Source organism: Littorina saxatilis, linkage group LG4, assembly GCF_037325665.1.
Source record: "Littorina saxatilis isolate snail1 linkage group LG4, US_GU_Lsax_2.0, whole genome shotgun sequence".
Lineage (NCBI taxonomy): Eukaryota > Metazoa > Mollusca > Gastropoda > Littorinimorpha > Littorinidae > Littorina > Littorina saxatilis.
In genome coordinates, this window is record NC_090248.1 from 39,993,472 (window position 1) to 40,021,212 (window position 27,741).

General features: G+C 42.0%; 1 protein-coding gene across 6 annotated transcripts in view; it reads right to left on the minus strand.

The window, feature by feature from the left end:
* Positions 1-27,741, minus strand: part of LOC138964735 (fibulin-1-like) — a 285,783-nt gene that overhangs the window by 248,383 nt on the left and 9,659 nt on the right. For 4 of the 6 annotated variants that reach the window (XR_011455197.1, XM_070336771.1, XM_070336770.1 and 1 more), the window contains 13 exons: positions 23,980-24,251; positions 22,301-22,442; positions 17,816-18,061; positions 16,459-16,581; positions 15,599-15,793; positions 12,037-12,177; positions 9,573-9,761; positions 7,522-7,659; positions 6,597-6,722; positions 4,554-4,679; positions 4,005-4,124; positions 2,284-2,424; positions 575-716 (listed from right to left, as the gene is read on the minus strand). Coding sequence is in view for 5 of the 6 variants with exons in the window: in XM_070336771.1 (XP_070192872.1) it covers positions 575-716; positions 2,284-2,424; positions 4,005-4,124; positions 4,554-4,679; positions 6,597-6,722; positions 7,522-7,659; positions 9,573-9,761; positions 12,037-12,177; positions 15,599-15,793; positions 16,459-16,581; positions 17,816-18,061; positions 22,301-22,442; positions 23,980-24,251 (2,101 nt within the window). In the remaining variant the exon portion in view is untranslated. Of the gene's footprint in view, positions 1-574; positions 717-2,283; positions 2,425-4,004; positions 4,125-4,553; positions 4,680-6,596; positions 6,723-7,521; positions 7,660-9,572; positions 9,762-12,036; positions 12,178-14,632; positions 14,762-15,598; positions 15,794-16,458; positions 16,582-17,815; positions 18,062-22,300; positions 22,443-23,979; positions 24,252-27,741 lie in introns of all 6 variants that reach the window. The other 2 variants (XM_070336773.1, XM_070336774.1) reach the window with 2 other exon arrangements.

A 27,741-nucleotide genomic window follows, 5' to 3' on the forward strand; every position in this document is an offset into this window, starting at 1 on the left:
TGCAAATAAAAACTGCAGTAAAAATAAACGCATTGCTCATTCAGACTAAAAAGGTCTTCATTAGAAAATCATATGTCTTACAAATTCTAATGAACTGAAATTCTATGCAAAATATAGGTGATAGGAGGCAAAATAATAAAGCTTTGAGCGTGTTCATCAACAAATAAAATGTCTTAAAATATCTAAAACTGAAAATCTACTCAACATAATAGGAGGCAAAATAATAAAGGTTCGAGTCTAATCATAGTTCATATTTCTGTCTAGTCATAACACTAACAGCAGGGCCTAGCTAGCTACCATCAAAGCAGTGGCTACAGTGGTAACTGAGGTGTGAAGCCCTTCCAATGAGAGGACACCTTCTTTGAAAGGACAACTTCTGTTTGTCCCTTTGTCTACATATCCTTATCTCTACCAGCGAGGATACACCTGCCACGACAGGCCACCTGTATTAGATGGACACTTATGGCTAATCTAAAGGGTGTCCTTTCATCGCAGGTACCACTGTAGCCTAAATTATTACCAGCATAGCCACCCTGTACTAATTACTGCTGAAGCCTTTATGGATAATTCTCACCTGTTCTGCGGCCCTGTTGCTGTGGTCTTGGCAAATCCCTCGGGACATCTCACGACGGGACACTTGTAGTTGCCACGCGTGTTGATACAGATGCTGTCTTGTTGTGGGCAGAAGGCGATGTTCTCCTGGCACTCATCAATATCTGAAAGAGCATGTCATCACCATGATTCTGAGGTCATGTGCGAAAGAGTAGCAATGCTTGAACGTCAGGGGGGCCAAGTGCACTGAAATCAGGGGCCACTTTAAGCTGGAAGATAACTTAAAAATCATTATTCTCCTTTGACGATTTCTTGGTGAGGCAGAGAACTTTTTGGTCGACCCTCATGTGTAACCAAGTGCATGAAACACTTGAATTACATTTGAAGGCAAAGCCAGGCAAACAGGAGTGAGTTGAGGCTGAATTAGTGACCCTATCAAAATAGGCTGAGCTAAACACAAAATTTGGCAAGAGTAGACCAGGAGAAAACAGTAGTCAAACCATATCACAAAAAGCTCTCTAAAAACCCACAGGTGTCTTAAATCACAGCCATTGAACGTTTGAGCTATAAATAGCTTGACAGTCCTCAAGACAGACAACTCTGCAGAGCAGCTGCATAAGCAAGGGGGACTACTGCATCACATGTACAGAAACGTTTTAGCAAAAGCAAGATTGGGATAACTTGACCGGGGTGGTATTATCAACCAATCACCTACAGTTGTCTTCAATGGAGCTGACAAGGCCAGCCTGAGAACTAGCTTTTATCCGCATGTGTGTGCGTGTGTGTGCGTGCGTGTGGGCATGTGTGTCTGTGTGTGTGTGTGTGTGTGTGTGTGTGTGTGTGTGTGTGTGTGTGTGTGTGTGTGTGTGTGTGTGTGTGTGCGTGTGTGTGTGTGTGTATGTGACTTGAGGCGAGGAAGCTTTGAGTGTATACTGCTAGTTTTAGTGAATGTATTTTTAAACTAGTCTTATGCTGTCCAGTGTTGTTTTTGAGTCACTTGAGAAAAAGTGACTCTATGTAATCGGTCAGTGTTAGTCTGTCCGGCCGGCCGGCCGGCCGTCCGGCCGTCCGTAGACACCACCTTAACGTTGGACTTTTCTCGGAAACTATCAAAGCGATCGGGCTCATATTTTGTTTAGTCGTGACCTCCAATGACCTCTACACTTTAACGATGGTTTCGTTGACCTTTGACCTTTTTCAAGGTCACAGGTCAGCGTCAAAGGAAAAATTAGACATTTTATATCTTTGACAAAGTTCATCGGATGTGATTGAAACTTTGTAGGATTATTCTTTACATCAAAGTATTTACATCTGTAGCCTTTTACGAACGTTATCAGAAAAACAAGGGAGATAACTAGCCTTTTCTGTTCGGCAACACACAACTTAACGTTGGGCTTTTCTCGGAAACTATAAAAGTGACCGGGCTCAAATTTTATGTGAACGTGACTCATTGTGTTGTGAATAGCAATTTCTTCCTGTCCATCTGATGCCTCATATAATATTCAGAACTGCGAAAGTGACTCGATCGAGCGTTTGCTCTTCTTGTTATATTAATGTTGTTGATCAGTTTGTATAAATGATGCGTGTGTTGGTGTATATGGCTGGATTGAAATGTTTCTTAACTGCAATGTCATCACAAATTCCCAACCTTGGGCAATCAAAGATTCTGTATTCTGTATTATTCTGGGGACTGGAGTCTTCGCTTGCAATTAACAGTGAACGTAGACCAACCTTCACAAGATCTTCCATCACGCTTAAGACGCCAGCCTTCAGGACATTCACATCTGTAGGACCCGGGCTTATTGATACATCGGCCTCCGCACACACCTCCCCGTCCACCCACGCCGCGGAACTGAGTGCACTCGTCGATATCTGTAACAGAATGACAATCATATTTGTTGAAAATCACATAGTTAGTATTTTGAACAGCAGAACTGCACAGTTCAGTGTATATTCTGAACCGGTAAATTCACTCAAAAGACATTAACCTTTACAGGAGACAAATATCTTTTAACTGTGAACATTAATGTGTTCGACGACAAAATCAGCAAAGCAAGAATTCACATCAAAGACTTTCCATTGATGTCCAAAGATGACCTTTCTAATGCACAGTAACCTCGCATGAGTCATGAAAGTACAGCCACAAAATCAGCCTGACATGTCCCTCCATTGCAGGTGTCCTTTTATGAAAGGGACACTTTCAATGCAGTCATTTAGTGAAACTTTTTTTTAGAGAGAAAACAACTCTGAGGGTGGTACCTCTAGTGAGAAGAAAACTCTTTTGGCACTTTTTTTTGGTCTATTTGTTTGTAAATGTGCCTCTGTTTTCTCTTACTGAGTACTTGTACAACAAGAAAATGGACACCGTGACCTGTACTGTACAGACCCTTTGGCTTGTCCCAAGGGTATCCTCTCCTCGTAATGTACAAGTGATGTTCACCATAAGACAACTATAAGGGGCCTCAATTTGGATGTGTTTTCATTGTCTTCATGAGGCCTTAAGTTACAATACAGTGGTTCCTCCAATGAAAGGACACCTCCGGTTAGAAGACATCCTTGGGACCAGGCAATAGTGGACCTACATTGCAGGTGTCCTCTCTCTTACAGGTTTATTTTGCAACATTTGATGGACAAAAGGACAACTAGAAGGTGTCCTCTTATGGGAGGTACCAGTACTGTATTGCAGTTGACCCTTTGGTTGTCCCCTTGTCTATATTAACTGTACACAAATATACCTGTAAAGAGAGGACACCTGCCATGTAGGGCCACTATTGTCTGGTCCCATATGGGTGTCCCCTCATTGCTGGTAACCACGTCTACAACTGCTGTTGCAGAATCCACAACATGCACTGTGAAACCTTCCTTTTTAAAGACCCCCCAATTTAAGACTTCATCCCTTGTAAGTCCTTGCTTTTTTTTTTAGATTATTGATTCATAACCTTTATACATATCCCTACCCCCCGCGGGTTAGGGGGAAGAATTTACCCGATGCTTCCCAGCATGTCGTAAGAGGCGACTAACGGATTCTGTTTCTCCTTTTACCCTTGTTTAAATGTTTCTTGTATAGAATATAGTCAATGTTTGTAAAGATTTTAGTCAAGCAGTATGTAAGAAATGTTAAGTCCTTTGTACTGGAAACTTGCATTCTCCCAGTAAGGTCATACATTGTACTACGTTGCAAGCCCCTGGAGCAAATTTTTGATTAGTGCTTTTGTGAACAAGAAACAATTGACAAGTGGCTCTATCCCATCTTCCCCCTTTCCCCGTCACGAGATAACCCTTCGTGGTTGAAAACAACGTTAAACACCAAATAAAGAAAGATACATATCCCTACATTTTAAGACTCCATGCACTTTTCAAAGACCTGATTTTCTGAGATCTTTTGAGGTCTTAGAAGGAGGGTTCCACTGTATAACCAATCTCTGCGCTCAGACTCAAGAGTCAAGTCCTACCTTCACAGGATCGTTTGTCCTCTCGAAGTTGGTAACCACGGTTACAGGTACAGAAGAACGACCCCTGTACGTTGCGGCATTTGTGTTGACAGATATTGTCCGCTAAGCACTCATCGATGTCTGCGCAGCACAAAAATTAAACGTGAAAATACGAAAAAGACAAAAAAAAGTAGATTAATACCTAATTACACAGAATACAAAACTATACAAAGACGCTCAAAGCATATAATGAAGCATCCAGTCATTCAATCACAACAAACATATATGTTAAGTCAAAAATGAGCACATGTATTAATATATCAACATTTCATACATGTATTGTATCAATTAATAAACGCCATTTCCCTCTGATCTTTCAAATTGTACGCTAATACCACACAAACATCCTAAATCTCATGTTATCGCCATGTGAAGAAAATCTTCTCAAAAGCAAATTTCTAAATAAAGGCACCAAGACATAAAGTTATTTCACTCGGCACATCATTACCGGTAATCTTTATTACAGGAATACAATTTTAACAAGATGAAAAAAAAGAAGATTTAGCATACCAAGACAACCTCCGCTCTCATCAGAGATAAAGCCATCATTACATTCGCACTTGTACGACCCGACAGTGTTGACACAGCGTGATGTGGACGGGCAGATGGCAGCACCGTAGGAGCACTCGTTGACATCTGCAACATTTTTGTTTCATAGAAAATAATGAGTAAATGAGATTTCTACAGGCTTTAAATAAAACCAACCACTGAATCTTACTTGTTTCAGTACAATTAAGTTATTATGAGCTATGTCAGAGTAACAATGTAACAGCAAACAATTTTGAAATTTCCAGTCATTCACAAACCAGCTGCTTTAGGCGTTTTCCCAAAATATAACTCCTATGGGATTTTCAACCGATGTGTAAGAATTCATCCCCAGAACATAGAGTCAAACAATAACACGTGGTCAACCAGTTAAAACCACCAACCAGTCAACTCATGGACGCATCTTCAAGATTCCACTGTATTGACTGCCAGTTGACTCAAGTCAACAGACCCATGCATCTCACTGCACTTATTGGGCCAATTGCCCAGTCAAAACACCAATACATCTCGAAGATTCCACTGTATTAACTAGATAGTCAGGTCATCAAGACATCTCCGGCAGGGTTTCATTTACTAGTGTGCCCTTTTCCATTGGCGCATTAAATCTGAAAATGTCCCATCACAATTCCCTTCAGTGCGTCAAAGGGCGCATTGAGATTACGTACCACTGGGCCACCAAATGTACACTTTACATCGGATTACACACACACACACACACACACACACACATACATACAGAGATAACACGATATACATGTAGCGGCTAATTCTCAGATGGCACCATATTGCACCATTTTGCATCTTTGGTCAAAACGCGTACAGGCCTTTCTGGCGCTTCTTGCCTTCGACTATGTCCCATCGGAATAGACCTTTTCGGAATCTGAGCAGCTCTCGCGAGACACGCTCTTTGTTATGCTTTGAACATCGCGAGAACTTCAAACCTTGGCTTGTGCAGCTCGCACGAGATCACTGTACCGCATGCTTTGCTATGCTCTGAAGTTTGCGAGAGATTACGAGAGCTTGGAATACCGGACAAATGTCCCATTGCCTTTTTCTCCCAGGCTAAACCCTGGTCTGGTTTTCATTGGTGAGTCATCTTAACAGACACATTCCGGAATGAACTCTATAGGGTTTGTATGGGTTGTGAAAGCGTGAGTACCCTTGCTTTTTCGGAAACAAAGAATCAACACGTGGTTCATGTACACGCGTTACATTTTCCAACGTGACATTATATGCTAGTCACTATAGCGAGGGGGTGTGTCTGTACAGGAACAACGTGTCAATTATTTGCTCCCCAAAAAGCAAGGGTACTCACTCTTTCACAACTCATACAAACCGGCCAACAGAGGGTTTTTTTCCCGAACATCGTCTATTGCACATCTTCTATCAACAAACTGATGGCCAAATCTCAAAATTTAAACTCGCCAGCCGGGCGAGTAGCTTCAAGAAAGTCACTAGCCCGCCACAAATGTAGCTGGCCCGGTACATCCTGCAGTGTTCACATTGCTTTGAAACTAGATAGTACAACCAGAAGCAGGGCCGGACCCAGGGGGGGGTTCCAGGGGTTCCGGAACCCCACCCCTGGAAAAAGCATGTACCTTGCTTTGAGTGTGTTTTTTTTTACTAGTTTTAGCACCAAAACAATGCTGCTCTTAACCCTCAAAACAAGGCCCAGAATGCACCAGATTGCACAAATTTTAACCGTTTTTCAAAAATGTTCCGGAGGAGCATGCCCCCGGACCCCCCTAGTTCGCGCGCCTGCTTTGCAGGCGCGCGCTTGTGGCTTCGCCACTTCGCTGATTTGCCCCCCCAAAAAAGGAGGAACCCCCCCCCCCTTACAACTCATTTGGTCCGGCCCTGAGAAGTGTTGTATTTGAACAGAATTTTCACTGGCCAGCCGGGCGAGTTGCCAGGCGGTTTCTACTCAGTTAGCACTGCAGATTTTGTACTCGCCCCTGGCGGACGACTTGTCCATCCCTCACTGTATTCCCTGGCTAGTCAACTCACCAATGCATCGTCCAGAAGCGTCATGCCTGAACCCCCTGGGACACTGACAGAAGTAGCTCCCTTGTCTGTTCACGCACTCCTGGTCACCGCTGCAGCGGTGTTTGTTGGACGTGCACTCGTTGATATCTGAACAAACATTATAGCAATAATTATAATAATTATAATAAATGACTTTTCTGTAGCGCTAGTCCCAGCAATTGGCTCCAGGCGCATTACAATTTCAAAAACAAACGAGCAAAAATGTAACGAGCATATAAAGCTCTCCAACTCTGCTGTTGCCTGGGCTGATATGCATGAGAAAGTTACCAACAAAATCACAAACAAACCTCGTTTTCAACCAATCCAACCTCGCAGCTGGCTCCCACTCGGTTTGTAACTAACTTTCTTTGGCACATTAACCCAGGTCCAAGACCAGGATGAAAAAGGAGGTTTGTGAATGGGCTACTAAACTACCACATAAAAAAAAGACTGCAACAACGCTACCAAAACGCCAATAGTATGTTAGTGCCTTATAGGGCAGTCTGAGCAAAGAGGAGTAAATAGGCGAGTGAGTGAGTGAGTGAGCAAGCGAGTGAGTGAGAAGGTATGTAAGAACAGCTCTACCTTTTCCTTGCTCTTTGAGTTGAGAAGTACACACATATTTTCATCCAGCATTTTAGTATAGTGGACCCCCCCACCCCACCTCCTTATGAGATCTGGTTGCCGAATAGCTTCTCCTTCAGGGGGGTCTCATCCGGCCAAGCTGTGCGTCTGTTTTCCGCCTATGCTATGCTAACTTGGTTTAGTTTCTGTCCCCAGAACTAGTGTCTATTTGGGACATAACGTGATTATATGCTAGGGTTTTCCGCCTGCAGTGGGCATTCCTTTAGTAGGTGTACTGTTGTCATGGGGCATCTTTAACTAACACTGTTAAGTAATAGCATACCCTGACATCCACTGTTGCTGGTGGGTTCATATCCAGGGGGGCAGTTGACCAGACTACGACACCGGTAGGACCCCGCGGTGTTGATACATTGCTGGTGTCGCTGGCAGCGGTGTGTGTTTTCCGTGCACTCGTCCATGTCTGAAATGGCAAAAAATAACCTTGAAAATAGTTATCTCCCCTTTACCCCCCCCCCTCCCCCCCCTCTTCTCCCTAACACACCACTCAAGCAAGAACCAAGAGTTTAACAAAAACAAACAAACATGGATGATTTCTTTGAACGGTGGTTAAAAAAACACTTTACGGAAAACAAGAGTGTACCAAGAAGAGTCAAGAAAAGCAAAAATTCAGATAGATGTTTTTTGGTTGTTTTTGGGGGAGTTCTTTTGTTGCTAGCTTCAAAGCCCAGTGGTTAATAAAGCCAAATAAAACCCGCAAGTGCAATATGTGCATACATTATATTAATAACAGCTATCTCAGTGTGTTTTCAGCGTAGCAATAGGGTCCGATATTTAGACGAGACAAGTATAATGCCGACGAGTCGAAGACGAGTCGCATTATACTTGTTCGAGTCTAAATATCGGACCCTATTGCTACGCTGAAAATACAATAGCGATTATATAGCTCTTCTGACCTTTATTTGTTGTTCCAAACTTACAAAATGACAGTTTTTGCGTCGATGCTTTGATCACAGGTTTTGATAGCAGACGCCGTTTCTTATGCGCATTAGTTTTGCGCAGGCGCCACACTGACTTTGGAAAAAAACTCGATTTGACAACACAGCTGTTAAACAGCTTTTTATTAGTTCATTCGTATACAACAAAAAGAAGTTTGAGTTTTTTTAATTTTGAACAAGACTACTTATGAAGAAGACCAAAACACAACATCAACGGAAAACTAGAAACAACTGAAGAACTAGGATGCAACAAGGGGAGGAAAAGAGAACAGCTAATCCGCACAAAGCGAGCAGACGGCAGCAACGTTTCCAGTTTGGGGGAATGGCATTTATACTTGTCTCGTCATGAAGCGAATTTTTCAACCTCAGTTATAAACGACTACCACATGAATGTTAGTGCCATGGGTTGTACATCAATACTTCAGAGGGGAAGTGGGGTATTTAGTGTGGAGTTACGAGATAAGATGACCGAATGCGAAAATTTGTGTCAGTCGGCAACTGTGAACTAAGCTCACAGGCACACAAAAACGGCTGTTTCGTTGTACTCCCCTGTTTGTACTACATCTTTCGACTTTGGGCATTTTGTGGTGTTTAGGGACAGAAAATAATAGGTTTAGTCCTGTTTCATCGGGAAGTTAGCAGAAAAGGGTATGCTGAAAAGCATTCCCGAGAAGAATTTCAAGTTGTCAGTGTATGCTGTTGTCGATCAGTGAAACATAGTGTGGTACAGGTGAGTAAACCGGAACCATGCGTCTTTGTTATTGACAATATGCTTTTGGATATTGAGAAAAATGGCCGACTTCCGTAGCATTATGCTTTGATGATCGGAAGAGACCATCCAATCACAGCCCCCGAATTCCCCCACGTGTTCATCAGAATAGCTATATAATCATATAATGGACCTGGTAGAAATTGCTCTGGTGACCACCTGAACATAGCTACAAATAGTCTCTTATAACCCACTAAAGGAATATCGAATTGGTTTTACCGAATAATTTATTTGTAAATACAGATAACCTGCCTAGTGTGACAGCTGGTAGTCTGTGTTGGTCCCAACTGACGCTTTTTACGTCTAAGACAATAGCTGTTGTCTGATGCTGATACGTATACACAACACCTGAGTTGTGTGTGTGTGTGTGTGTGTGTGTGTGTGTGTGTGTGTGTGTGTGTGTGTGTGTGTGTGTGTGTGTGTGTGTGTGTGTGTGTGTGTGTGTGTGTGTGTGTGTGTGTGTGTGTGTTTTGACTATGTTCTATCCTCATCAGTTTACCAGGGTGCTATAATATTCGTCATCAAATTATGAACACTCGTACACTATCATTTCTTACCAATCTAACCAAATTAATAGCCACAGAGCATATTAGTCAGCTTTACACTTACCAACACAAGATCCACTTCTGCTTGGTTTGAACCCCCTTCGGCAGTTGATCCTTTGACATTCGCCAGTGCCTGGGTTAAAGCGGGAGCCAACTGGACACTCCTTGGGGACACAGCGGAAGGACCCTTGCATGTTCTGACACACAAAGCCTCCAGCGCAGTTGTGCGTGCCAATGCTGCATTCGTCAATGTCTGTGAAAACAGCAAACATGGTTGAAGAAATCTGGGATTCTAGGATCACCACTATACGCTTATAGCTTAAGCAACATTTGATGTTGATTCTGATTAATTTTATGTTTATTACGTATTAAACAAGTATTGTTAATTTTTGAATAAAACACTATTCAAACAGCAAACATGGTTGAAGAAATCTGGGATTTTAGGATCACCGCTTATCAGGTTATATAAGCTCATAGCTTGTTGTTGATACTAAATCATTTTATGCAGGGCTCCCCACGGACGCCCCTCCTAGTGGGTCCCGGGACCCCCACTTTTAAATTTTAGAGGGTCCATGGACCCCCTCTGCAGAATTTTAGAGGGTCCGAAGGGTCCAAAAGCCGAAAAGTCCCAGTATACTTATACAACATTGTGGTCACGTATAGTATACTGCGAAGTGTCGATTGCAGTCTAAAAAGGTATCTACCTCATTTTTTTTTTCAAATCCATATATGATCCATATGATTCAACAAACACGATAAAGGAAATTTAGTGCGTCCTAGGACCCGCTCTTTTAAAATCTAGTGCGTCCAGGGACACTCCATATATTTCTACTACCTGTTTTCGGCCTCTAGTGCGTATAGGACACAGGGACGCGCCCTATGGGGAGCCCTGTTTTATGTTCATTACGTATTGAACCAGTATTGTTAATTGTTGAATAAAATACTGTTCAAACCGGCATTCGTCAATGTCTGCGAAAACAGCAAAACAAGGTTGAAGAAATCTGAGATTTTAGAATCACCACTATAAGCTTATAGCTTATTGTTGATTCTGATTAATTTTATATTTTTTTTATGTATTGAACCAGTATTGTTAATTGTTGAATAAAACACTATGCAAGCAAAGAAACAGGGTTGAAGAAATTTGGGCTTTTAGGATCACCGTATATTAAGCTAGTAGCTTGTTGTTGATTTTGATTCATTTTATGTTTTGTGCGTGTTGAACCCGTATTGTTAATATTGTTGAATAAAACACTGTTCAAACCAATAAATCTGGATCGCTAAGAAGGAGAAAAGAAAATTGTTTGGGGTCAACCTCATTTTTTTTTTCAAATCCATATATGATCCATATGATTCAACAAACACTTTACATTTTTACCACACTTAAAACAAGCAATGTCAAGGTTAAAGAAATCTGGGTCGCTGAGAGAGAGAGAGAGAGAGAGAGAGAGAGAGAGAGAGAGAGAGAGAGAGAGAGAGAGAGAGACAGAGAGAGAGAGAGTCTGAGGTCAGCCCCATGTATGATGCATTGCCATTTGATTCAACAATTTTTTGTTTGTTTGTTTGTTTGCTTAACGCCCAGCCAACCACGAAGGGCCATATCAGGGCGGTGCTGCTTTGACATATAACGTGCGCCACACACAAGACAGAAGTCGCAGCACAGGCTTCATGTCTCACCCAGTCACATTATTCTGACACCGGACCAACCAGTCCTAGCACTAACCCCATAATGCCAGACGCCAGGCGGAGCAGCCACTAGATTGCCAATTTTAAAGTCTTAGGTATGACCCGGCCGGGGTTCGAACCCACGACCTCCCGATCACGGGGCGGACGCCTTACCATTTGGCCAACCGTGCCGGTCTTTGATTCAACAAACACTTTACATTTCTATCAGACTTGAAACCAACAGTGGTAGTCCCCTCATTGCACACTTAGATAGCTTGACTAGTTATCCCACATCGACTTAAAGAAAAACTTGATATCTTTATTATATTTAAACCAACAAGGCTGGTTCCATCACTGCTGATATCCTGATATAGCCGGATACCCTACTTCATGGTATCATGCTCATTGTTGTCATTTAATTCGTCATCATCATCATCGTCATCTTCATTAATATTGTCGTTGTCGTCATCATCATTATCACCAATATCACCATTATTTTCATTATTATGATTATCAATAATATCATAATTATGATTATCATTATTATGATTATCAAAACTGAGTATACGTAGTAGTAGTAGTAGTAGTAGTAGTAGTAGGTAGCAGTCTCTGGTAGTAGCAGTAGTAAACATCATATACAATCACACACAAGCAGTTACTCAACTAAAAGGGATCACACCAAACCATGCAAGGTATGGAATGCAAGCACACAGTGACTGGAGATAAAGATACTAACTAATTAAGTTCCATTCCCCACCCCATCTTCTAAATACCTCGCTGCGTTTATACAAAATTTAAATTAAAAATATTTTGACAGAGCTTTACCAGAAACACCGTAAAAGATAGCATCTCTTGGTTTTACCTACCAACACAAGACTGGCTCGCTTCGTCCAAAGTGTAGCCCGTACCGCAGTGGTGTATACGTCGACAGGAAAAACCTCCGTGTGAGTTCTCACATCTCTCGCCCACCTTGCAGTCGTCATAGCCCAGCGCACACTCATTTATATCTGGCGACATTTACACTTCAAAATCAGATACTATTCCCGTTTGTGAGTGCTAGCAGAGCTGAGGACAGGTGCTGTTCATCGGTCACTGATAAACTACAATTGCAGAGACCGATATCCTTTCGGCTGGCACGCGCCAGACAGCTGGCAAGAGAGGCACTTCAAGATCAATTACTGTTCCCGTATTTGAGCAGGTATTGTTCATCGGTAACAGATGAAAAAGTAGAAACTTCCCCACTCCTCCCCTGTTAAAACTCTCCCATTTAGGACAGTAAGACAGATTTATTTAACACGACATTTTAAAAATGACACTCATTCTAAGACCCACCTTACCGGCTCCACCCTCTCTTCTTTTAAGACCTGATTTTTTTTTACTCAGTGTTGTGATGACTTTATAAGAAGGCTTCATAGCCCAGCGCACACTCTTACACACACTCAAGTCCTTAATGGCAAAAAACCGTAGGACTTTTAATATCAATTTTACTACAGCGCACACTCATTTATATCTGACGACATTTACACTTCAAAAATCAGTAACCGTTTCCCGTCTTTGAGCACTGTTTTGGACGGGCTTTTGTTATCGGTCCCCAATGCAATATTGACGCAGTCCTGCCCGTGTTAATGATTCGGTTCACCATCTGGAAAGACAGAATGCTTTATGTCCTACAGGCTAAATACTTCGCCTCTTTATGGGTTATATGATTCGAGTTTTACGCCCTCATGGCTTTTGACGAGATACACAAGTGTATGCGTGTTTAGGTAGTATCACTATCAGCTATCTGCATTTATGGCAGAATGACCGAGGTCTTTTACGTGCCATTGTGGTGACGCGGGGGGCTAGCTCTGGGTCTGCACATAAAGTTGACCGTGTCCGTCCCGGCCCGAATTCGAACCTGCGACCTTCCGATCACAAGTCCAGTGCTCTACCAACTGAGCTACCGGGCCCTCAAGTTCACCATCTCAGATCTGTCCTGGCTTTTATAGAGGATAAGATCATCCCTCCGGTTGATCTGCCTTGTGCTGATTCGGACCTAATCTCGATCATGTATTCTTTTTTTTTTTTTTACCTATGTTTTTTTCTGTCGCATTTTATGCAACAAGCAAGTTACATCTCCATCACCCCTGCAAAAAGTTTCTGCATGAAAACAATCCTATAACAAAAATTGACCCAATAGCATCTGCGTATATTATGCTAAGTAGTCGTTCTTTTAGTTACGAAAGTATCCAGAAGTTTTTCTCTCCTTGGCTTTTAAACCGTCTTATACGCTGAATGGATACATTCTTTCTTTTTTTCTTGTAATAGCTGAGCTGATACTAATTCCCTCTAGCTACCCCAATGACAAGACTAAAGGCTGAACACGCTGGGAAAAATACAAAAAGCCATTTTTTTCTGATCAAACATCGAGCAAGGAGTCAGTGATCTATAAAGCGACTACAGTTCCATTTAAGGGTATCTACTATCAATTAACGCATGTAAAACTACGACCACTATATGTGTAGTAACATCTAACGCCAAACAGGATTGGATGAAGATTCAAGTGGAAAACATGCATATAAAAAGGACTTCGTGCCTATGTGTATGCCAACGAAAAAACAAAGTAATAAAGGTATGGCTCAGTACGTATCTACTGGGCGGGGATTAAATGACAAAGAAGCTCACAAACAGTTGTGCAGGGAAAAAAAGACTAACAACATTAATTAAACAGCCAAACAAAGCCCAAATAACGACCCAGCCACAACATCGAAACACCAACACTACTGCATTGCTGGCACGCTCCAAACCTTCAACAAAAACCTGGCATTGAGCAAAAATTAATACAACACCAACGCCCATGCAAAGCAGGTTCTTTGTTTGTTTGTTCGTTCATGGGCTGAAACTCCCACGGCTTTTACGTGTATGACCGTTTTTACTCTGCCATTTAGGCAGCCATACGCCGCTTTCGGAGGAAGCATGCTGGGTATTTTCATGTTTCTATAACCCACCGAACTCTGATATGGATTACAGGATCTTTTTCGTGCGTACTTGGTCTTGTGCTTGCGTGTTCACACGGGGGTGTTCGGACACCGAGGAGAGTCTGCACACAAAGTTGACTCTGAGAAATAAATCTCTCGCCGAACGTGGGGACGAACTCACGCTGACAGCGGCCAACTGGATACAAATCCAGCGCGCTACCGACTGAGCTACATCCCCCCCCCCCCCAAAAGAAAAAAGAAAAAAAAGCAGGTTCTGAAAGTCAAACTCAGTCGCGGCAAGGTAGCCACAACATCGATCAAAACACCGACACTACTGCATTGCAGGCACGTTCCAAACCTTCAACAAAAACCTGGCAATATGGCAAAACAATACAACACCAACGCCCATGCAAAGCAAGTTCTGAATGTCACACTCAGCCTCAGCAAGTTAGCCCGCACAACATCAAAACACCGGTCACCTGTGCTACCACATGACATCAGCTACCTTGGCAGGCTCGAGTTCTGTTCCTTTCAAAGCCCTCCTCACAATCACATGTAAATGTGCCATTCAGGTTGCGACACACTTCGCTTCGCCCACGACACGTGTGTTGTTCCACAGTGCATTCGTCAATATCTTAATTAATAAAGAACAATGGATAAGTCTTTAAATTCTCATAGACGTGTGGGATAATCCTTTGCTCTTTGTTTGTATGATGCAACTTGAAGGGGAGTTTTGTGATTATTGAAGCATGTAGAGTTTGGTTGAGTTTAAAGTTATATTCGATTGGATCATACTGTTATTGCAATCGTCGTCATGAATGTTATTGTTACAAAATCAAAAACACTCCGGTTCCAATATAGATTTTACAAACCTATTGAGGAACCAACACCTTCAAAGTTATTCTCATAAAACACAAAGAGATTATGTGAAACAATAAAGTCAAAATGATTCTCTCTAAAGAAAATAATTAGCCAGAACCCAAACATTATTTTCAAAAAACAAAACAAACAAAAAAGCACACACACACACACACACACACACACACACACACACACACACACACACACAAATAATTATGTTAATTTATAGCAGAAATATCAAAATAATCCAGAAACGAAAGCTTTCGAAAATGAAATGCTTTCACAAAACACAAACAAGAATAATTATGTCCGAAATTATTCTCATAAAGCACGAAAATTAGTCCAAATCCAAATTTTCCGATTTGTTAAACAAACACACACAAAACAAACAAAAAAACCATTGTAAACACAAATACGCACGCATGCACGCATTCTCACACACACCGTCACACACACACACACACACACACACACACACACACACACTCACACACACACACACACACACACTCACGCACACACACACACACACACACACACACACACACACACACACACACACACACACACACACACACACACACACGGATATGTCAAAGAAAAAATATACCTTCACATCTCCGTGAAATGCTGTTGTAAGCAAAGCCACTCAGACAGGCATTGTCGGTTTCACATTGTCCAGTTCTAGGATTACGGGTGGTACCATCGGGGCAGTCTGCCGCCAGACAAGAGTAGCCTCCCTTGGTGTTGATGCAGGACTGGCTGGGTGAGCAACGGTAGGTCCCCTCTGTACACTCGTCTATGTCTATATGGAGGAGATGAATTAGTGTGAGTACTGTTAAACTCTAACGTAGGTAAGTCATTATAAGTATCTGTCTCTTTTTGTACTCCTCTCTCTCTCTCGCTCTCTTTTTATTCTCTCTCTTTCACTCTCTCTCTCTCTTTTCATTCTCTCTTTCTCTCTTTCTTGCTTTTAATTCTCTCTCTCTCTCTCCATATATCTCCCCCCCCCCCACCCCAGGGAGAGAAAAAGAGAGAGAGAGAGAGAGAGAGAGAGAGACTAGAGAGAGAGAGCGAGAGAGCGAGAGAGAGCGCGAGAGAGAGAGAGAGAGAGCGAGAGAGAGAGAGCGAGAGAGAGAGAGAGCGCGAGAGAGCGCGAGAGAGAGAGAGAGAGAGAGAGAGAGAGAGAGAGAGAGAGAGAGAGAGAGAGAGAGAGAGAGAGAGAGAGAGAGAGAGAGAGAAAGACAGACAGACATACAGACAGTCAGAGACACAGACAGACAGAGAGACATAGACAGACGGACAGACAGACAGACAGACAAACAACCAGAGAAAGAGACAAACATACACTCACAGGCAGAGCGACTGATGGAATCACAATCAAAGCCAGTGGAATGTAATGCCGCACATCAAAACAATAATCAATATATCTATAATGTCATTCATCTTCATTCGTGCATTGTACTATACCTGTACATGTGCGAGCATCCTCATTCAGCCTGTATCCTTCATAACACACACACTCTGACCGTCCAGAAGTTCTGGTGGTGCAACGTTGCTCACAAGCATTGTTGGTGGTACAATCGAGTTCCTCTGAAAACAAATCCGTTTCAGTGTTTCAATACCATTCGGGCCGGCCGGGACGGACACTGGTCAACTTTATGTGCAGACCCAGAGACGGAAGCCATGTCTTACCCCCGTGTCACCACAATGGCACCTCACAGATCTTGGTCATTGAAAAAAGGAAAAAAACGTTCGGGGATATCAATCCCAGGAACTCTCATGTACAATTTCATAAAGATCGGTCCAGTAGTTTGGTCTGAATCGCTCTACACGCACGCACACACACACATACACCACGACCCTCGTCTCGATTCCCCCCTCGATGTTAAAACATTTAGTCATAACTTGACTAAATGTAAAAATGGTCTCCAAGGGAAGCAACCATCGCACTGCAATTTAAAGAGCACTATACAGCAGTTGTTTCTCTTGTGAGAGTATTGATAATTTTTATGACAGCATTATCACGTACTATTATTAGTCAAGGGGTTAAAATTGCAGTCTTTCAGATCATCGTTATAAAGTACGAAAGTAGATATTGAACAAATGTTTCTTTTGGACTGCATTACTCGTATAACGCACGTGTTATGGACATTTCAAATATTTTCACAGAGGTATAAATATTCAAAAATTAGCACACGGGATATCTATCAGGAAAAATTGCAATAATGGCACTGGATTGTGAGCTTTTGATATTACAACACTGAAGTTGAAGTTTAAGTTGACACAGAGGCAATACATGTACATTAATGCTGTTAGATTTCTAGAGTACTTTCTTGAATACGTTTAGATTTCTATTCACTGTATGTAAGAACCGAGTTCTTGGCCACTGACGTTGGCTGGATCTTACAATACATGCAAGCTAGAGTAACGATGTGTCAAAACTACCCATAAGGTGTATGCAACATGCAACAATGAAAATAATTTAATAATCAGGCATTTCATGAAGCACTACAATTTTAGTTAGAAGTTCATCACCAAGCATTGCTATATTAAGGTTAAAGCCAGCTACTTTAAAATCAAACGCACACACACTCCACCACTCCCCCCCCCCACATACACACACATATTTCCCCTCCCCAATCACATACAAACACATCCACACACAGATAAAAACACACACACACACACACACACACACACACACACACACGTTCCCTGCCCACACACAGATGCACAATTCAACACAGCACAGCACAGCACTCAATCCAAAATCATGCCACACCAAAAACAAAGACCGTAAAAAAATCACTGCATATATACAAACCACTGCTTTCTACAAATGTGCAGGTCCGCTTATCATCACTCATCTCAAACCCTGATGGACAGTCGCAGTAGAACCCCTTGGGCTGGTCAACACACAGGTGAGAACACACCATGCCAGGAAAGATCTCGCATTCATTAACGTCATCGCCGGTGTCTTTCATGTCGTTGGTGTTGTTGTGGGCGGTGTTGCTGTTGCTGTTACTGCTATCCGGTTCGTCGGATGGGTTGTTCTTGTCTCCTGACAGACCTTTTGTTTTGTTCGCATGCCAAACCATGCAACAAGGGTTTAGTATAAACAGCATCTAGGGTTCAATCAATCAATCAATCAATATGAGGCTTATATCGCGCGTATTCCGTGGGTACAGTTCTAAGCGCAGGGATTTATTTTTTTATTTTTTATTTTATGCAATTTATATCGCGCACATTATTCAATGCGCAGGTTTATTTATGCTGTGTAAGATGGAATTTTTTTTACACAATACATCACGCATTCACATCGGCCAGCAGATCGCAGCCATTTCGGCGCATATCCTACTTTTCACGGCCTATTATTCCAAGTCACACGGGTATTTTGGTGGACATTTTTATCTATGCCTATACAATATGGCCAGGAAAGACCCTTTTGTCAATCGTGGGATCTTTAACGTGCACACCCCAATGTAGTGTACACGAAGGGACCTCGGTTTTTTGTCTCATCCGAAAGACTAGCACTTGAACCCACCACCTAGGTTAGGAAAGGGGGGAGAAAATTGCTAACGCCCTGACCCAGGGTCGAACCAAAGATCTTTGGTCGAACTCGCAACCTCTCGCTTCCGAGCGCAAGTGCGTTACCACTCGGCCACCCAGGGTTGGTTAAACAACATTGGAATTGGGATGGTAAGCTTCCCCAGCCAACTGTGGCTCTAAGGTTAGTTACACAACAAGTATAATATTAGGCTACTTATATATATCCGTGTGTATTTGATTCGTACAAGTCATGCAAAACTAAACTGAGTTGGCTTTATTACGAGGGATAAGAGTTCACCTAAAAAGAACACAGAAAAGCGTTAGCTACAACTCAAATAACAAAGCAAACAAGTATACAAATTGAATAGCACATAACTGAATTATTTTTCTTACATGTGAGGTAAAATGTCTTCGCCATAAAACACACAGTTTATTAGCACTGTTCTACTGTAAGCGTTGCAAACATTTAAACATGATAAATTAGTTTGTTAGGCCAAGCATCAACCAAAGAAAACAAAACATATACATTTAGAGAGCACAATGTTACATTGAGTGTTCTTCTCCTATGCCCATGTTCCATATAGCCTAGTAGAGTGGTGTCTTTCTTCTGAGAACATCTAAGGATCTGCCAAAAGTGTCCCTTTGTTGCAAGTGTTCATTAATGACAGGACAATGTGTTTAAATCTAACAGGAGTTTCTTAACTTACATTAACGAGTTTCCATAAGCTTACCATCCCGAAGAAGGCAGTAACGTGCCAAAATATTGATTATAGATATAAACGTACCTAACCTGGTTACTGGTGTGTTTTCTTTTTATTTAGGAGTTTCTTAAGTAAGGAATCACAAGTTAGTTTAGTAGGTTGACGTTTGTGAATGAGCTTTTGGTTCTCCCAAAATCATGAAAGTCTGTCATGAAAAGAAGCCGTACTCACGTTTACCCATACTATTTTGGAGTAATTTATAACTATTTTTTGTAGAATTTTGGGGAAAAATACTCTATTTGAGTCCGGATTACGATTTCCAAACGTGCTTCAACTTAGATGTATATTGCTAATGTTGGCATTTGTAACTCCATGGTTACTATAGCTATTTGGTCATGAGATTACTATTTTTGGCTTGACCATTACTCTTGTCAAGTTTTTGGGGTAAACAGGTCTGTTAACTCACATGAATAGCACACATGAATGACACTAGATTTGTTTTGTTCTTTTAAATCTAAAAAAAAGTACCCACAGGTAGATTATTTTCAGTTTTAGCTAGTAAAATATATTCCCATTCTTCCTGCTGCCTTTATGAAAAGTCGTCATGTTGAAGGTACCATTTCCATTATGTTATGCCAGTAAGATAGACCATGGGTCTGAGGGGAAGTTCGCCTATGCCAGGGGGGACTATGACTCGATGAAAACTAAGTTTGCATCTCTCAACTTAGCGAACAAAATTGAAGGACTCAAAGCACAGGAGGCATGGGACATCTTGTCCAGCAATATAGAGACACTAGTGGGTGAATATGTTCCTCATGTTCGGAGCAATGGACTCAATAAGAAAAGAAAACCACTGTGGATGAATGAAAAAGCATTGGCCAAAGTGAAAAAGAAACGTTCAGCATATCAGAGATATATGCAAACTAGGGAAGGGGCAGACTACTTATTGTATGCAAAGGCCAGAAACCAAGCTAAGAAGGCATGTAAAAATGCGGTAAAAGATCATGAGAAAGACATTGCTAGAGCTGCTAAGAGCAACCCCAAAGCATTCTACGCTTACGCCAAAAGCAAGATGGCCACCCGGGATGGTGTGTCCGATCTAACTGATAAGAGTGGTAAACAAGCAACGAAAGACAGTGAGAAAGCGGATATGCTTAATGACTTTTTCTGTAGTGTGTTCACGAAAGAAAATCTTGACTACGTCCCTGATTGTGAGGGAAGGAAGTTGAATAATGAACTGAATAACATAGACATTGACACGAACGCTGTCCTGAAGTTGCTTAAGGCACTTGACGCCTCGAAGTCAACTGGACCTGATAATATGCATCCAAGAGTGTTGAAAGAATTGGCTGACGTTTTAGCTGAAGTATTAGCGATTGTTTTTAGGGCATCGCTAGCTGAAGGAACAGTACCATATCAGTGGAAGCAGGCAAATGTGACACCCCTTTTCAAGAAGGGCTGTAAGAGCAGTCCAGGCAACTACCGCCCAGTGAGTTTAACAAGCATCCCATGCAAACTGTTAGAAAAGTTGATAAGAACCAGTGTTTTCTCTCATTTGGCAGCCAACGACTTGTTATCAGATTGCCAGCATGGTTTTGTGGCAAAACGATCATGCGTGACAAACTTAATTAGCGTCATTGACGACTGGACAGATAGCTTAGATGATGGAGTACCGGTTGACGCTGTGTACCTTGATTTTGCTAAGGCATTCGATTGTGTTCCGCATGTGCGGTTACTGAAAAAATTAGAAGCATATGGTATCCATGGACTGGTCAAAAATTGGATCGGTGATTTTCTAAGTGATAGAAAGCAAAGGGTGAAGGTCAATGGGTCTATGTCAGACTGGAAAGACGTGACAAGTGGAGTGCCCCAGGGCAGTGTGCTAGGCCCGGTTTTGTTTGTTATATACATTAACGATCTCCCTGAAGTTGTGAGCAGTCTGTGCAGCATGTATGCTGATGATACGAAAGTGTACCGACAAATCAGAACTTGTGAAGATAGCAAAGAACTCCAGAGGGATTTGGACAGTTTGGTCGACTGGGCAGACAAGTGGCAGATGCGCTTTAATGCAGATAAGTGTAAGACATTACAGTTGGGTACAAAAAATCAGAAACTTGTGTATAATATGAGAAAACCTGGCAGCGTGGACAGAGTTGATCTGGAAAGCTCAAGTGCAGAAAAGGACCTTGGGGTCAATGTAGACAGTGAATTGAAATTCTCAAAGCACGTGGAAACACAAGTCAACAAAGCAAATAGAATCCTGGGTCTCATTAGACGGTCTTATGAGCATTTGGACGCAGAAACGCTAAGACTTCTCTTTGTTGCACTTGTACGGCCTCATCTGGAATTTGCAAATGTGGTGTGGAGTCCCCGACTCGAGAAAGATAAAAATCTGATTGAAAGTGTGTTAAGAAGAGCCACGAAGTGTATCCCAGGGTTGAAGACCTTGAGTTACGAAGAGCGTTTGAGAGTCTTGAAAGTTCCAAGCATGTGCTATAGGCGTATCCGGGGAGACATGATTGAAGCATACAAATTCATGCATGGATACTACGATTGCAAGAACCCACTGGAGCTGAATAGCCTGTGTAATACCCGTGGACATCAGTTCAAGCTCAAGAAGAAACAATGCAGAACAGCTCTCCGACAATCTTTCTTCACGAACAGAATCATAGACACATGGAACTCCTTGGACAAGAATGTGGTAGAAGCGCCGACAATGAACAGTTTCAAAAATCGCTTGGACAATGCACTGAAAGACTATATGTATAGCCCAAATGTCAGTATGCCTCTCACTACAAATTCCCACCAGCCAAGAAAAAGTTGATAGAATAGGCCACGGTCAAAAGATCGTGTAGGTTACCTAGTTCAAAGTTAGGCTAGGATAGCAACTGATCAAAAGATCAGACAAAGGCTCAACAGCCTAAGTACCAGTCTGTCAACATAACATAACATAACATAACATTTCATAAAGTTTTAGTAATAAGCTCTACCAAGTCCATGCAAACACATCAAAGAAAGCATACATACACTCGCTGTACGTAATGGCGCAAAGTACGCACCTGGTATGGTAAAATTGGAGCTGGGTCGTCCAGAGCAGCATTCTACAAATTTGGAGTCACAGGGCTCGCCGAGACTTGGAGCATCACATGAAGAAGACTGAATCCGTGATGCCACCCCCATCTGACAGCAGTGGCAACACTCCTGCAAGAGACGACGAATCAAGTGAGGATCTGCTAGCTTAGTCAGCTGGGCAGAGCACTGGACTTGTGATCATCAGGTCACAGGTTTGATTCCCGGACGAAATATCTCACAAGACACAGCCGCAGGTCTCTTAACAGTTCAACAGTTCACTGTAAACGACTTCACCTTAAGCAGGTTCTACCACAACCCGTTACCACATTCTTTAACAAGCATCCCAGAAAACTATCACCCTAAACTGCTCACTGCCGGCGTTTGAATTTCTGACAACGCACAGCTGACGGTCAAGCGCAGTTCTCTTAACAATTCATCTTAAGCAAGTCAAGTCAAGTCAAGTCAATATTTATTTCAAAACACCCCTAGGGTTACATGAATAAAATTAAAAAAATTGCAATAAACACGACAAAAATAATGAGACACAACACTTCTAATTAACCAAAAATAAATCAAGCTTAATTCATAACTAAATAATTGTAATCATACATTTTTTTGTACAGGAATGTATGTGTTTCTGTGTTCGTTTTTGTTTTAATAAAAAAAACGTGATCAAATAATCAGAACTCTTTCAAAATACTCTTAATAAAATATATTAAATGCAATAACTTTCGTTTCTTTGTTAATTCAAATAAATGTTTAAATTTGACTGCATTTGATTTTCTACGAAAATACAATCGTAACAATCTTTTCCTCAAATTTTCAACAAAATGACACTGAAATATATAATGAAATTCATCTCCGAGTTCTCCAGACTGGCATTTAACACATATTCTTTCGTTATGTGGTATATTTAACATTCGGCCTTTCTGTATTGGCAATTTATGATTTAATGTTCTAAAACGTAAAAAAGAGAGTGCTAGGTTATTGGGTAAAATGTTCAAATAATTTTCAAATATAAATGTATCTTTAAACAATCTATAATTCAAACAAGTTTCTTTTTCATTTAATTCTGAAAACCATGATTGTATATATTGATCTTTTAGGCATTGCAACGTTTTCAATTTAAACCATTTTTCGGAACATCGTAAATTAAACTGGTCATGCCAAAAACCACTAAGACCAAGAGCATTTAAAGTTGTTTCAACATGTTTTAAATAGGGTGCTTCATATATGTTATTTACATAGAGGCGATGCAAAAAACGGTACAATACATTTGAAAACTTATTACTATTATTACAATCCACCAATTTAAACCAAAAACTAAATATTCTATTTTTAACGAGGACATCTAGTGGAAATTTGCCTAATTCGCCTAATACCATACACGTTGGGGTCGACTTTCTCAATTTCAAACTAATCTTATAAAAGCGGAGTTAACCGTAATAACGACTTCCCCTTAAGCGAGTTCTTCCGCAACATTTAGTCACCAAACCGCTTAACAAGCGCATCCCAACAACTTACCCTCAACTGCTCAGCACCGGCGTCGGAATCTCGAACAGCGCGCAGCTGACGGTCAAGCGCAGTTCTCTGAACAATTCACCGTAAGCGATTTCTACCGCAACAAGTTACCACATCGCTTGACAAGCACACCCCAAACTCTTACCCTGAACTGCTCAGCTCCGGCGTCGGAGTCTCGGACAGCGCACAGCTGACGGTCAAGCGCCGTCCTCTTGCCGGACTCGCACATGTCCAGCTGGATTTGCTTGAGACAGCACACCTCTATGACAGACATGCAGGCGCCCTGGGAGGCGGGGTCGATCCCTCTCACGGGACCGGGGTAGCCAGAGCACCGTCTGCTGGAGTTGGACCACTGCATGCCCAGCAAGCAACACTGGTCCAGCACTCCTGGCTTGAAGAACTCTGTGAGTGTCTGGCCTGTAGCATGATAATACAGAGTTGCTTAAGATAACAGATTCCACGAGTCCTACACAACCCAGACCATCTTGGCTGTGTTCGGTGTTTGAGGCCAGGGCAGAAGGGAGATCTTACGGCGTTCAGAGATTACAAGAAATCTTTGAGTTAAACCTCCAAACGGTTTCATAAACACAGACGCTTTTGTTAAGGTAAGGGTCATATATTACCCAGAGATCCCGGGATTGCTGTGACTGAACAACATAGTGGTGCGTGACTTTTCTTAAGCCTGGTATTCATTGGGCGTGGTCGACTTCGCGAAGACTACTTCATGAAATCCGCTGCACGAAGCTTTGGCACTGATTTTTATCGTTACTTTAATGATCAATTAAGCCACCGTATCAGTCAAGGTCAGATCCGTCCAGACTTTTAAATACGATAAGAGCTTCTACTTGGACACGTTTCCAACATCAACATCATGGTCAATGTCTGTGCAGTTAGGGAAGTTTTGTTTTTGTTTAAACTAATTTTAAAATGATACCTAAGTGGCATGTCAATCTGCACAATGGACGATGTTCAGAAATAACTCTGCCGGATTTGTATGTGTCGGGAAAGAGGGAAAACTATTGGAAAATATAGGGCACGCTTTCCTGCCGGACATGAATGATAGGCCAAACACTCGCGAGGGGCGACTGGCGTATTGGTAAGACATCGGCCTCCTAATCAGAAGGTCGTGAGTTCGAATCCCGGCCGCGGCCGCCTGGTGGGTTAAGGGTGGAGATTATTCCGATCTCCCAGGTCAACTTATGTGCAGACCTGCTAGTGCCTTCTCCCCCTTCGTGTGTACACGCAAGCGCAAGACCAAGTGCGCACGGAAAAGATCCTGTAGTCGATGTCAGACTTCTTTAGGTTATAGAAACACGAAAATACCCAGCATGCTTTCCCCGGAATCGGCGTATGCTGCCTGAATGGTGGGGTAAAACGGTCATACACATAAAAACCCACTCATGCAATAACATGAATGAACGTGGGAGTTTCAGCCCATGAACGAAGAAGAAGACTAGCGAGGGGTGTGTATGATGTCACATGGGAAAGCGTGCTCTGATTTTCCAAGAGAATTCACTCTTTCATAACCCATACAAACCTGGCAGAGTTATTTCCGGAAGTCTTCTGTCAATTCAGCAAACATTTCCCATACTGCATATGCATTAGCTAGAGTGTTGATTCATTGGTATATGTCAAAGTTGAACAATGCCTTTATCTCATGTAAAAGCCCGGACATATCTTCGGTGGTTCACATGGTCCTTCCAGGGCTCCCCACGGACCCCCCTCCTAGTGCGTCCCGGGACCCCCACTTTTAAATTTTAGAGGGTCCATGGACCCCCACTGCAGTATTTTAGAGGGTCCCAAGGGTCCAAAAGCCGAAAAGTCCCAGTTTACTTATAAAACATTGTGGTCACGTATAGTGTACTGCGAAGTGTCGATTGCAGCCTGAAAATGGTATCTACGGTACGCACGAAAAAGGAAATTTAGCGCGTCCTAGGACCCGCTCTTTTAAAATCTAGTGCGTCCAGGGACCCCCTCCATATATATTTAGTACGTGTTTTCGGCTTCAAGTGCGTATAGGACGCAGGGACGCGCGCTATGAGGAGCCCTGTCCTTCACTTGCGGAAAAGGATATATCTTACATGTCACGCACGCTTACTGTGTGATATTGCGTAATAACTACATGTACTTGGTACACGTGACTCGGGACGGAAACTCCATCTTACACACTCTGTTTTGAAGGCCTTTCAGTGCAAACTACTAGAGTCGAGTCAAGATCTGGTTTCGTTCTTGATAACCCGACTTACAGTACAGTGAGTTCGATTCTAGCCGATTCTTGCCAAGCTTCTTTGGGGCCATTCTGATAGAAATACTATTGACATTGTACAGTTTTGAGCAATCTGAAACACGATGAAGCAAACTGAAGAAACAAAATGTTGGTCAATTTGTTCGCCCTCTTTTGGGAGCGACAACAATAAAAATAAGTCTCAGTAACATTGACCATCCGTTTTTGTCTGTTTTGTATTTTATTTGTTCACTTTAAAGAACGATACGCCGAAGTTCTTGTTAATGTTTTGTTTTGTCTATAATTAGACCAGAGAGGACAACCCCCGTCACAAAACTTTGGGGAACTGTGGAAGACCTGCGCCGAACCTGCGAGTTCATACGATCAGCAGGCCTTAGATTATGAGGGACACGACCGTCGAACGCTGAAGAAGAAGAAGAAGAAGAAGAAGAAGAAGTCTATCATTAAAATGTCCACACACTTTACATTCCTTGTTCTTTGAGTATTAATACTGGGACGTTAACGGTCTATCTGTTTTGGATTTTTTGTTCGTATTTGCAAATAAATGCCGTTTTGTGCTTAGTCTTGTTGCTATGTTTGTTCAGGTTGCATTTCTGTGTGTGGTTTTTATGTTTCTTGTATTGGAATTGTAAAGCGCGTGGAGCTGTTATTGGGACTTGCGTTATAGAAAATAAATGTATTATCATTATTATTTAAGTTACTGAGACATCACAGTGGGCTAAAGGTGAGAAGAATCTTCTAAAAATCGAAAGAAAAGGCACAGGCAAGGCAAGGCAAGGCAAGGCAAAGCAAAGGGCGGATGAATACGCTCTCTGGAACTGTTAGCACCAAGAGTGCGCAAACAGTTTTAAGCGCATTGCCATTACCCAATCAACTGTTTCACTTCAGTCATGTGACACCCGTACTTACTGACAATTACTAATATTAGTATTGCTGTGTAGACGGGAAGTCATTGTCAAGTTTGGCGAATTATGCAAACAACAGTCGTAACAGTCGTCGTGTGGTATTGCAACACTTATGTAGTTCAACACCATCCTGTTTGCTTCTCAACACTTCCTGCTGGACTGGCGCTGTCTGCTACAGATAGCCCGCTATATATATATAACCGGCGTAATGTTGATGAGACACCGGAACCCTCTACAACATTGAAAGACGTCAGCGCATCATTCTTTGTGGATAACATTAACACAACGCCTACGGATTTTTATGACAAGACTGTTGGTTGATGATATATCTTATTTCTTTGTAAACCAACACATATCCGTGAAGTCTGTTTACATTCAATAAGAGCATCATTTCACTTGGATACACACTAGAAATCAATATCTTGTCTGGGTTCTAAGTGGGAATTTTGTTGGGCCAAATTAACTGGACAAAATGACACCTTTGTCAACAACTCTTCAGCTGAGTCTGTGACCATTGTGTGTGTGTATGTTTGTCTGAGCCTTTTCTTTGCCTTGGGAATAGGCACACTATCTAATCAAAGTCTAAAAATACTTGTGTGTGCAGACACGAAAACAGAAATGCAGCTACATGTACCTGCATATCATTAATCTAAAAAATAAAATAAAAATAAAAATAAAGTAGATGTGTACTGCCGGGCAGTACATACCCCAAGCGAAGTCGTCCATCTGTGTGTACATGATTCTCTCTCTCTCTCTC